The 12,544-nt window shown below is 46.0% G+C and overlaps 1 protein-coding gene across 4 annotated transcripts in view; it reads left to right on the top strand.

Moving 5' to 3' along the window:
• LOC135378194 (targeting protein for Xklp2 homolog) overlaps positions 1 to 12,544 on the top strand; it is a 51,695-nt gene that overhangs the window by 34,893 nt on the left and 4,258 nt on the right. For 2 of the 4 annotated variants that reach the window (XR_010418309.1, XR_010418311.1), the window contains exons 7-10: positions 159 to 329; positions 9,527 to 9,676; positions 9,735 to 9,843; positions 11,957 to 12,525. Coding sequence is in view for 1 of the 4 variants with exons in the window: in XM_064611134.1 (XP_064467204.1) it covers positions 159 to 329; positions 9,527 to 9,676; positions 9,735 to 9,843 (430 nt within the window). In the remaining 3 variants the exon portion in view is untranslated. The remainder of the gene's footprint in view (positions 1 to 158; positions 330 to 9,526; positions 9,677 to 9,734; positions 9,844 to 11,956; positions 12,526 to 12,544) is intronic. The other 2 variants (XR_010418310.1, XM_064611134.1) reach the window with 2 other exon arrangements.

The raw sequence follows: 12,544 nt of genomic DNA on the forward strand, positions 1-12,544 counted from the left end.
GGTGTATTATCATGTGCCATTTTAGCTTGTCGTTATAGCTTGTGCTGCACTTTAGTTTGCTGTGGCACTGTCTGACACATTGGCTGAAGGTTTGAATTTGATGCTGCTGTGTTTTCAAAATTCTTTAAAAATCAATGCTAATTTCTGAATAATTACAGAGAAGCAAGCAGACGTCTGCTCCGTCTCTCGTACGACTGAAGGGATTGGGTGCTCCCACCCCAAGGGCGAGGGGTACCACGCCCGAACCTTTTTCGTTCCAGAGAAAACTTGAAGAGTCTCTGCATAGGAAGGCCGAGTTTATTGCACACGAGAGACGGCGATCTCAAGAGGTAGGTGCTAAATTCCTTAAGTAACCACAAGTCATAGACTTCCATAGTCAGTTTCATAGTCATAGACTGGTGTATACCACTTTTATTTGTTCATAATTTGTATTTGTCACTTTCTCCTAGCAGGTTAGTTCTCAGAGAACAGGTCTTCAGAAAGACCCAGGTTCTGAGTTTCCGGTTTTCTTTCCATGTTATGATTCCTTTCATATTGCCCTTTGCTTTATGTACTCTTCTTTCACTATCTTAATAGCAGTTAATGTCTACTTGTTACTAGAAGTACACTGCAGAATTATACTTCAACCATTGGAAGGTCCACAGCCACTAACAGCATTGTAAACAAGTCTGCAGGAAGAAATTATATGGGTTATTCCACAAGAACTGTCCCAAAATCGTGGCTCGACCCCCACAGACTTTGAAAATTTTTTTTTTCACTACTTCGTATCATTGAATTGTGAATGTCGGAAAAATATTTCAGCCGAATTCCACACGGCCTTCATGCGAGGCGGTGCCTAAGTCTGCGGGAGGGCCAAAAAGGGGGGTGCGTTTAATGGCTTCTCCGCAGGGAACGGCTCAAGCTATTTGAGATTTGCCACTTCCAGACTACAGGCTATAACTGTTGCGTTTTTGTCGCATGTTTGGCATTTTTTCCCGTTCGCTGGAAGCGTGCACAACTATGAAATTTGGTGTCCTGATAGATGTGGACATGGTTAATATGTAGAAAAAATTTCATTCCTTCAGTTAAAGGAGAAGGCTGCGAAATATGGTGGGCAATATGCAAATTTTCAAAAATTGCCAATATTCGAAGGAATAAAAGGTGAAGTTGCCATCCTGATACCGACATGCCGTCAATGCTAAAACGAAGCTCAGCCTATCTACTTCAAAATATAAAAAAATCTCCTGGGTACTTTTTTATTATTTTGTAATAATTTTTCAAATCTCTGACCCAGATGCGAGCGGGCACCCATTCCGCGCGCCCACCCTCTATAACGTGTAAGACTTGAAACGCTACCGGTGTTTGTTTATTTGTCCGAGACGCACTGAAGAGCACACACAGACTGAATGCGATCCTGGGTCTCCAGCAAGCACGTACCACGGAGGCCTCAAGGATGCAAATGTAGAAAATCCAGCTTCTAGAGTTGGGTTGCTTGCCTTCCATATGAGAAAGGCTTCCTTCAAGCCCATAAGCATGAGCCGCTTCTGATGACCCTTGAGAACATCCTTTTGTCCTGGCATGCAGTAGGATATGAAGTCATCTTGGTAAAACTTCTCAATTGATTCCTTGGTCACAAGAGACAACGGAGCTCTTCCTCGCTGAAGATGGCTTGTCCAGGATGCCCATCGTGTTTTTAATTTCTCGTGCTCGGCAAACAAGACTTTCCGAAGCTCCAAAAAACTGCATTGTTTGTTGCCTCGACCACGACGATGGGGTGAACATTAGAATCATGACCTTCTTTGATTGGCTCTGTTCAGCCGAATATTTCTTCCTCAGCTCCTGAAGCAGGGATTCATAATCTTCCGCGGTTATAGGACATGACTCTCCTGAAGTGGATGCCATTGGTATGCCCAACGAAGTTTCCAGGGCTTTCCTGGCTTTGCACTCTATCCTACGGAGCTTCCCCTGCGCATACATCTGTCTCTGGGGTAGAGCTCTTTGCCGTCTCAACGGAGTTTCACCAAGAAGTTGCAATGTGTCCTGATCTGCGATCGCCAGGTCATGACCTGGGCTGGACAGTGGCTCTGTCTCGCTAGAAGTATCAGACTGGTGCTTCATGCACAGCATGTAACATTTGGGGCACAATCTGTCCCCAGGAACTAGCCCAAGCCTTGCTGCGTTCTTTGCTAGAGTTGACGATATTATTTTAGTTCCGCGCGCTCTCTTCCTGTGCTGTCCAAAGGGGTTGACACAGCACTTGGATGCCATCTTTAAGGTGTACCTTTGCACAAAGAGCGCATGGTGGTTCTTGCAAACGGCAGTGATTGAGGAAGAGGCGCGCTTTCCTCGGGCAGAAATAAGGTACTGGTCCTCTTCACTTAGTTCAGTGAACTTTGTTGGAGGGGAAGTGCACTCATCGCTGCATCCATTGGGACCAAATGAACAAATTGGACTGTCACTCACATTCACTGACATAGATGGATGCTCCATGGCCACTTTCACAGCACACTGCGCCGGACGGGGCACATGCACATAGAAATTTCGACGAGTTGAGGTCAATGTTGTTTATGTCAGCCGAGTTACTGAGGCTGACTCTGTGGACGAAGACAGTGGCGACTGACATGCAGCGAAGCTTGTTTCCTTTCACATATAATGACCCTACCGCAGTGTCTAACCTATGGCGACAAGCCTCCTGTGACGGCGTCAAGCGGAAACCTGGCAGCCAGTAATCAACTGAGTGTAGACTGATGTAGCCATGCTAATTTTTACTCCTTCCTGCATTGTATCGGAACACAAACAGACATTCACAGGAGACGTCACCAGCAAAATGCCTGATTGAATTACCCCTTCCCGGCTTTATTACAGGAAGACAATTTCCCAGTCGCGTTAAAAATTTCTACCCACACGCTCAGACAATATCAAAATCTGTGCGTCTCTGACAAAAAAAAAAAAACAAGCGCCGGTAGCGTTTGAAACTGAAGAGGGTGGGTGCGCGGGGCGTGCGCCCGCTTGCATCTAGGACAGATTTGAAAAATTGTTTTAAAAAATAGAAGAAAGTACCCTGGAGATTTTTTATATTTTGAAGTGGACAGGCTGAGCTTCATTTTAGTGTTGACGGCATGTCTGTATCACGATGGCAACTTCACCTTTTATTCCTTCCAATATTGGCAATTTTCGAAAATTTGCGTATTTCCTGCCATATTTTGTGGCCTTCTCCTTTAACTAAAGGATTGAAATTTTTTGTACGTGTTAACCATGTCCACAACTATCAGGACACCAAATTCCATACTTGTGCGTGCTTCCAGTGAATGAGGAAAAAATGCCAAACATGCGACAAAAACTCAACAGTTATAGCCTGTGGCGCGCCTTAGATACTCGTTGTCATCCGAATTTTTTCACTTAGAACTGAGGGGCAGTGCTTCCTGATCAGTCTGGAAGTGGCAAATGGCTTGAGCCGTTCCCTGCGGAGAAGCCATTAAACGCACCCTACTTTTTGGCCCTCCCGCAGACTTTGGCGCCGCCTCGCGTGAAAGCCGCGTGGAATTCGGCTGAAATATTTTTGTGACATTCATAATTCAACGATACGAAGTAGTGGAAAAAAAATTGTCAAAGTCCGTGGGAGTCTGGCCACGATTTTGGAATGGTTCTTGCGGAATGACCCATATATGCTTCCTATTGATCTCCTCATTACCCAAACACCAAATTTACGAGATTTGTCTAGCAATCTTACTGCATGACATCGCGGTATTCAGTGTGTGCCGTCTGCCTAAGCAGCGAGTCTAAGGGTGCGAGATACTTCATCTGTGTATGCAAACGGTAACTATACAATGAAATATCTCCCAGGGGCCCCGTGTTTTACGTGTGAACCTGCTACAGCCAGTGTTTACCACTGTTTTGCATCGCAGCCACTTACGTTAAAACCTGAAATTCCTCGAAAACTAACTTTGCAGAGTGCCAATTCAGTTACCAATGTGGGCACTGGTGGACTGTAAGCACTGTACATGCGCCTGATGGTAATCAAAAATGCAAGCAGTGAGCTACTTTTATTTTTCAACTGGAAGTTTGCTGTTGGATATCTCCTGGTTTACAGCTCCTGAAATAACCCACTGCCATCAATTTTCAAAAAAACATGAAACCCAAAAAACTAAGGATGTGCCAATCGAATCCGCGAATCCTGGGCAGGGATTCGAGATTCGGGAATCCGAATCGCAGTGTCCAAAATGGCTAATCGAATCTTTCGAATCCACCAGCCACATTTGTCCGGAGTCCACCGAAAGCCTGATTGGTTGACATGTTTTCTCGTTTGATTGTTTACATTGTTCTCATGTGGTGAAGTTTCCCATTCATCGTCGTTAACTTACGTATCGGTTGTTGTTGTTGTCCTAGACTGAAAGAGTTCAGGCAGGAACTCTTGCATTAAAATTTTTAAAAGTAACATGGTTTTGCTTTTGATTTGTGGTTTATGTGGTTAGGCGAGAATTATGTATTTGGGCGATTTCATCTCAGTTCAGGCAGGGCTGTACACTTTGTGTCCTCGATTTTTTTTTACTATTTTATACGTTGTAGCTCTGCCTTTATTATGAACGGGAGCGTTGTTTCCAACTTCCTGAACGAAATAGTTTGGCAGAAAAAAAATCTAACATAAACGGGTAGGAAGCACTTTTTTGTGATTTGCGTTTCTTTGCAACTTTGACGTCGCGTATCCCCGCCCAGGTAAGAGCAATCGGCCAAATATTTTTACCACTTATTGACTATACAACAGGCTTTCAAGCCAGGGGACAGTTCTATCTACTGACGTCTAGAAAATTTCATACAGAGGTCGCAAAAGTGCTCCATCGTCAGTTTAGCGCGGTTTTTGACGGGTTATTTCTCCACCTTCTCTTTAAAGTAGGGCACCTCGAGTTATACCATTGGAAAGCTTAAACTCTCCTCTTTCTAATGGTGCCTAGAACACACCTCTAGAGCCTTTTGTTAAAGTATGCTTACATTTCAATCGTAGTAGGTACGAGAAAATTGGCAAATTTTGCGTAGCTCTTGCGCAAAAAGGCCATCTTCGATTTTTAAAATAAAATGTGCGCTCGAAGAACAATCCGTGAACTTTCTAATGATATAAAATTTAGGCTGCGTAAACCCTCCGTACGCAGGTTACCGCGCACGCGATCTACCCTACTTCTGACCGATCGTGTCATATCCCATAGCCTCCTTAGGCATGCGCCCACTTACGTACCAGTCAATACACGGCTGACAACCGAAACGAAAGTTTGTAATTTGTATATTATTTGAAAACAAAGGTTACAATAGAGCCGCTAACATAATTCCAGAAGCCGTAATGGCTGATGGTCCATGTAGTTTGATAGCATAATTGCATTATAATCTTCTAGCGTGCAGTGCTCATTTCTTCGGCAGTCCTCGCAAGGAGTACTTGCGACTGTGCTCTCTCATCCTTGTACCAGGTGTGGGACGAACGCAGGCGAGGTACCGGGCGCACTGAGGACCATTCCTTTTGCTTCACTGCACGGAACTATGACACTTTGTCGGCGGGAAGGTACAGAAGTCGCGTTGCGTACCCTCGTTCTGTTAGTGTAGACAGTCTTTTGCAGATTGAATGGCATTCTGCAGTGGCGACCGTAGGTTGTACGTACTTGCGGCATGCTTGATGGAGCCTCCAATGCCATTGCAGGCATTTTTGCCATGCCCGCTCGCAGAGAACACCCAACGCAGGAGCAGTCCATTTTGACGCATTTCATGCAGCTGATAACGGTTCTTAAAGTAATATTGGCAAAGTGCGCTCAAGAGCGTCGACAATTTCCTTTAACGCAAAAAGGGCACGTGCACTATCTGGACGCGTGTTGTCACTGACGGTAATAAGGCTGAGCATTGTCGACGGAGTTTTTGCGACGCACGTGAAAAGGGACACTTGACTTCGCTGCCAGTAGCGACCCTGGGCTTCGTTTGGTAAACTGACGGTCCAATTTTCTGCAATGTCGAAGCGCAATACAACGTGTTTGCGCCCTGGAAAATTTTTTTCTCTCCAGATAAAATTTCGTTGAATGTTGCGAACGTATTCATGCTTGGAGTAGAATGCAGTCCACTTGCGAGCACCTTTCATAAAGGCGCGACCGCTCAGCGTCTTCTTCTCTCAGCGTCTCAGGTCTCCAGACTCCCATAATTAGACGACGATCTCGTCTTCCTCATTAAGTCCCAGGGTTTGAAGCGTTAGCCTTTTTCCCCCGCAACATTCTTGGCACTCCTGAAGTCGACACGCCTCAGTCGGCTCGTCACAAAGTGACCAACTCTTCGGGGTGTCCTTCGAGACCTCTTGTAGGCAGGCGCTATTCGCTGCGATTACAATCAGCTCGAGGTTTGCACAGTACGCACTAAAGCGGATGCGGTGTTATTCGCACCCACTTAGGTCGTAGGGTGTAGAACTTGGTTATCCCAATCCTCACTTCCGAGTGGCGGCTCTCTAACTGTACGGGTCATGAAACGCTTCACGACTGCTTCCCTTTTGCCATCCTTCGTGATATTAATGACCTCCTCCTTGTTTGGACTCTGAATGGAGCAGTCCATTTCATCATCGAGGTAGTAAGTGAGTGCGATGGACACATCATTTTCGCTGAGTGGGTGACCAGTGCACGCATCAGGTAGTGACCAAACTCCATGCGATGCCTTCAGCTTTCTTGCTTTATCGATGAGGTATTTCGTCACTCCCGGCACAAGTTTCATCACTTCGTTCTTGCTGAGGTTGTCAGGAAGCAAGGTAAAAAGCTGACATCTTTCCTGTTGCGATGCTACATAGAAGAGAAGCACAGGTTTCACAGGCGACAGTGGACGTTCTCGGTTCAGACGTACCGTATGCATCACTGCTGATCTTCCGACGGACGGATTTACCCAGCGCTTCAGTGACTTCATCCCGATTTTTATGCACATAAGCTTCAGCGTCCCGTCTTTATCTCTGCTGGGGGCCTTAGAGGTGTTACGTCGATGTCGGCAGAAGTAATCTGTTGGCTTATCTCCTCGACGATTTCTTCAGGTTCCACGTAGTCACGATAAGGTGCAGACGTCGATGTCGACCGGCCAGCATGGCGCAGGTCTATAGCGCTACGACAGCTCCTGTAGCAATTCGTGCACAGTTCGTCGTCTTCCGAGATGGCACTGGCCTTCTCTGTTCGCAGTACTTGTCTCAACGCTGGGATATCCAACCGTGAGACAGGCACAAAGTCACATCATTTTGCTATTGGGTTCCTGCGTCGACCGCCATAGTTAGCGCAAAACTTGCGTTTTGTGCTATAAAGATAGGTAGCCGCACCTGACATTAGTAGACTCGGAAAATCTGCCGAGACGTCAGCACGCGGCACAAATAGAAGTAAGGGTATGAAGAAGGCGCGTCAAAGTCAGTCAAAGCTTGTGTATGTGTCTGTTCCTTCGTCTGAGTTTGTTTTCCCTCGGAAAGAAAAGGCGACGGACTGCGGTTCCCACGGCGCATTTCTTCAAAGTAACCTTAAATCCTTCCAGAAGGTCACATTTGTTAGCGCACCTAGGTGGTTTCGCGAGGCAGCGACAGATGACCTTGTCTTGTTGTGACGCCGAGTTCCTCACTAAGGAAAATGACCTTACGTGGCCACGCACAAGGGCCGAAATCTCCAAAGTGAAAAGAGACAGAAAGAAACGCAAAGAACATAAAGCGTAAAGCGGCACGGACACTCCATGGCGTCACATAATCTGACAGTCTATAGCGTAATTCTTTACACTTTATGTACCATCGCGCTAAAGCAGACTGAGAAAGGTATTAAGAGCGACTGAAAAGTGTGGTGGTGTTAACGACGATTCATTTGTAAAGGTTTGCTCTGTGTCTGTCACGCACGAATATTTGTCACCCGCAGCACCATTCACATCCACTACGAAGTTGAGTTAGTTTGCGGGCGTCGTAGCCCATGTACGGAGCGTTTACGCAGCTTAAATTTTATATCATTAGGAAGCACGGGCATTATCATACCTGCCAACTCTCCCGATTCATCCGAGAGACTCCCGGATTCGGACCGGTTTGTACGATTGTACGGCCGAGAAGCAAATCTCCCGTAAAATGCAGTTTCCCTTTCTATGTCTCAAACGCCTGCTTTTTCTCTGGGCACACAGACGAAAACATCAATCCAATACTAGCCCAATTGCCGTCGGCATCGCTGCCGCTTCCCGGAGCCTCTGTGTTAGAGTTCAGGTGTTCTGGTCATGGTTCTAGTTCTAGCACTTCTAGTTTCCGTGCATTTCCTCCATGTTTTCGGGAGACAAAAGTGCCTTTGCACTAGCTGCTTTGACCTTGCATACCTCGCAAAGAGAACCTCGACCTCACAAAGAGAACAGAGACATAGTTTTGTGACCTCACGTTCTTTTGAGAAAGTGTCATAACCATGTCACAGCTTGACACCCAGATAGTTTCTTGGAGAGGGCTAAGTCTGTTGCTGCAAAACTTGTGCCCAACGAGCCTACTGGGATGAAGTCTGCTCGTGTTACGTATGCAAATAAAAGCCACCCAACATCGGCTTTCTCCCCCCCCCCTCCCGCAAACTTTTTAAATCTCCCTAATTTGGATGTTCCCAAGTTGGCAAGTATGCATTATTCTTCAAGTACACATTTTGTTTTAAAAATTTAAGATGGCCTTTTTGCACGAGAGCTACGCAAAATTTGCCAATTTTCTCGTACCTACTACGATTGAAATGTATGCGGTAGTTTCACAAAAGGCTCTAGAGATGTGTTCTAGGCATCGTTAGAAAGAGAAGAGTTTAAGCTTTCAGATGGTATAACTCGCGGTGCCCTTCCTTAAAAAGACTGTGGAGAAATAACCCGTCAAAGACCGCGCTAAACTGACGATGGAGCACTTTTGCGACCTCTGTATGAAATTTTCTAGACGTCAGTAGATGGAACTGTCCCCTGGCTCGAAAGCCTGTGGTATAGTCAATAAGTAGTAAAAATATTTGGACGATTGCTCTTACCTGGACGGGGATAGGCTACGTCAAAGTTGCGCAAAAACGCAAATCACAAAAAAAACGCTTTCTACGCGTTTGTTCTAGATTTTTTTTTTTTTTTCTGACGAACTATGTGGTATATTTTGTCATGAAAATGAACTATTATTGAATTTGTTTTTCATTAAACAACTATATCATATTCTGCTTCAAAACACTTTTCTGTATGTGTTTTTTCTCTGGCCTTTTCAAAGCTCTTTTTAAGGAAGGATTCGAAAGATTCGAGATTCGTGGATTCGCAAGAACCTTCCTTCGATTCGGATACGGAAAATTATGGATTCATCCCATCTAACAAAAAACCAAGGCCCTAAATCTCCCTCAAAGCACATCTTTCATTGCAAGTCGCATCTTAGTGCATATTGGACTATAGAAGTACCGTATGTGTTATGCAAAATATCACTTAAGGGGATTAAACCTACTGTAAATCGCAAACTCTGACGAGCACAACACAGTGTTTCTCCAATGTTGAGTCAACGATGAAAGTATGTTAAGTCGCCACTGAAACTACAAGAAAAGAAATGTTTCCATAGAACCACAAAACGTTCCATGCAAAACCAGCCCCAAGTGCAAAAAAGAAGTTTTCTCTGAAAAAAACAACCATGCCTATAACAAAAGTGGAGCCGTTCCACCTACTATCGGAGGCTCGCCACCACATTCGCATGGAGTCCGAAAACGAAAAGGTGAGGTTGATTGCAGTAGAAGCTGAGCATCCCCATTCAGACTGGACAAATACTGCAGCAAAGGAGACTACGCGAGTATGAAGAGGAATCGAAGCCGTTCAGGGCACGGACATGTAGGTCCATTTACCAACCTCCATTTCAGCCGAAGCGAGAAGGATCGCACACACGTGAGTTAACGTACACTTTTTCTATGTAACATATCTCCATCCAGGGTTTGCACGGGGCCTTGAAACCTTTGAAAACATTTGAATCTGCAAATGGTATATTTCAAATCCTTGGAAGTCCTTGAATTTGGAGGCACGATAATTGTCATTTATGACCTATCCATACATAAGTTTCCACAGATTCAAGTATCATATTCCTAAATTTGTAATTTCTTATAAATTTTGTTCAGCCTATCATATCAAATGTAGGCTGGCATTGCTTCTCATCTGGCCACATGGAGAACTTGTTAGGAACTGCCTGATAGCATTTCTTTTACATGTCGTCGGGCACTGTCGTCCGCTACGAAGCAGGGCTGTAGCTGCGTAGTTTTGAGTTTTTGTAGAGCGTGGCGTTTTGTTCGTACGCGCAGTCCCACATTCTTCTGGTTCTTGTGACTGTAATGGCGTGTAACACGAGTCTGGCGGCCTTTATGGAGCTAGTTGATTCGGACTCAGAAGACGAGTGTTATGAATCGCGCTTGGTTTGTGCTACAATCGAAGTGCTCGAGAGGCATGAACACTGTCGAATTTCTCTGTATTATGAAACTGTCGTGCCGAGGTACATGGAATTCAAGTACAGCTCCGTCCAAACTTAACTTGAACACGGCGCCGGCCTGCGGAGCAAGAGGGACGACACCCTAGCGGCTCTAACTGGAATTATCGGGAGAGAGCGTTGAGGGCTGTCCTACTCGCATCACGGTGGTGCCCGTCTGAGAACTGGTGCTCCGCTTCGAACGGGCGCTGACGTTTACGTGGATATTTGTTATCTGCGCATCGTTCCAGTCTGTTCTGGAAATTGCTGCGGGCGATTGAAATCTTCGCCATCTGATCAGTGATTGTCCGCGCCGTTAGCAGCCATGTCATTGGTATGCGTCATGTGGCGTCACAATGATTGGAATTAAGCAATAGAATGAAAGCAATGTAATAATAATACACGTAAATGCATTACGCTGGAAAAGATCGTTGCTTAAAGCACCGCATTCCGCGCAACGTTGTATCATATGTTCGCGATGGCCAGCCAGTTGACGAGCTTGTTCCATTCTCCCAGTGATTCTCCTTGTGTCGCAGTGTGCTAACGAAGTTAAACATGTTAAATAATGTGGAGTAGTCGGCGCTCTTATGAATGCTACCCTTTATTTTTCTTCCCTTCTACCCTTTATTTCTTCGAACAACAATGAGAATGAGCAGCTTGCTATGCGTCGAAATAATTTACGGTTAAGAACACCTTGTAGAACGTCGTAAGAATTCAATTTTCCAAGCGACATCACAATGTGGTTACTCGCTCACATTATTCACATATTCACTGTCCATTACCACTTCCATGCTGCTTCAATAATAACTCGGGTTTGTTATGAGAGTGAAATTATCTTGCCCTTGAACGCACAAAGCTTCTCCCGCGCAGTTAGTAGCAGGAAACGGCAGTTTTGAGGCAACTGATGCTTCACAGCGATCAGTGATATCAGGTGGCACAAGGTCACGTAATCACTACAAACAAGCTGAAGCTTTGCGTCTCCTATCATTGCCCATTCGAAGCGGAGCACCACTTCTCAGATGGCCACCCCCGTGATGCGAGTAGGACAGCCCTCAACGCTCTCTCCCGATAATTCCAGTTAGAGCCGCCAGGGTATCGTCCCTCTTGCTCCGCAGGCCGGCGCCGTGTTCAAGTTAAGTTTGGACGGAGCTGTACAAACGTTTGTTCCGACTGTCTTCACGCCGTGTCCAGCAACTTGCCGACATGTACGAGGCCTCTGAGTTCTACCCGTCGAGCAGGGGCCAGATTTCGAAGACAGACGTCGCAGCCATTTCACGATGTCGTCTGCTTCCACACTTCTTCACCCACGTACGGGAAGGTGCAGAGGTTTTTGAGTTCAACGTGAAACTGGGGCAGAGGGAACTACGAAAAGAACGCAGGCGGGGCAAGAGTGCGCCGAGGAGGGGACGAAAAGAATGAAAAGGTGCTGCACCCTCCGAACCGGTTTGCTGGGTGCAAGGAGGTGCAAGCGAAAAGAACGCACCTAGTAGCTGTCGCAGTTATTTTGCTTTTATATTGTAATTTTTGTAATGACGTTCTTTGCAGAAGTAGTCCACTTTGTCCACGGCCGCTCGATCACTCCGCTCGATCGCTCCGCTGGTGCGGCCTGCCGAATGCTCCCCGGCGCCCGTGAAGGCGGGAGTTCCAATTCTGGCCAAAACCTCAAGCGACCTCAAGCGCTCGCGCGAAGATCTCCCAGTAAACCAAAAACGTCTGTGAGACATCCAGGGGACATCCTAAAAGGGATGTCTGGACGTCCATCGGACATCCATAAACCTCCAGGTGCCATGGACCGCAAATGATGGATCCATTTCTTGTCCAGTGGACATCCATGTGGACATTTTCTGGAACTCCCTGGGACAATGTTTAGACATTTCGTACTTGATGCATAGGGTTCGTGCATAGGGTATCAGGAGGCAGTTGTGATAGAAATGGGAATTAAAGCGAGATCATCAGATGGTTAGTTTTGCATGGTGTTGTGTACAAAAACTTGTCGCATGGTCATGAAAGAAGGAAGTTACCGAGTACCATCGTGTTCGTCTTGGTTCCCATTTCTACCACATTGGTGCGTCCAGACATGCACTGAACACCTTGGAGCTTTGGTCTTTTTTCCCGTAAGTGAACTGGCAACGC

The sequence above is a fragment of the Ornithodoros turicata genome, chromosome 1 (assembly GCF_037126465.1).
Source record: "Ornithodoros turicata isolate Travis chromosome 1, ASM3712646v1, whole genome shotgun sequence".
Classification (NCBI taxonomy): domain Eukaryota; kingdom Metazoa; phylum Arthropoda; class Arachnida; order Ixodida; family Argasidae; genus Ornithodoros; species Ornithodoros turicata.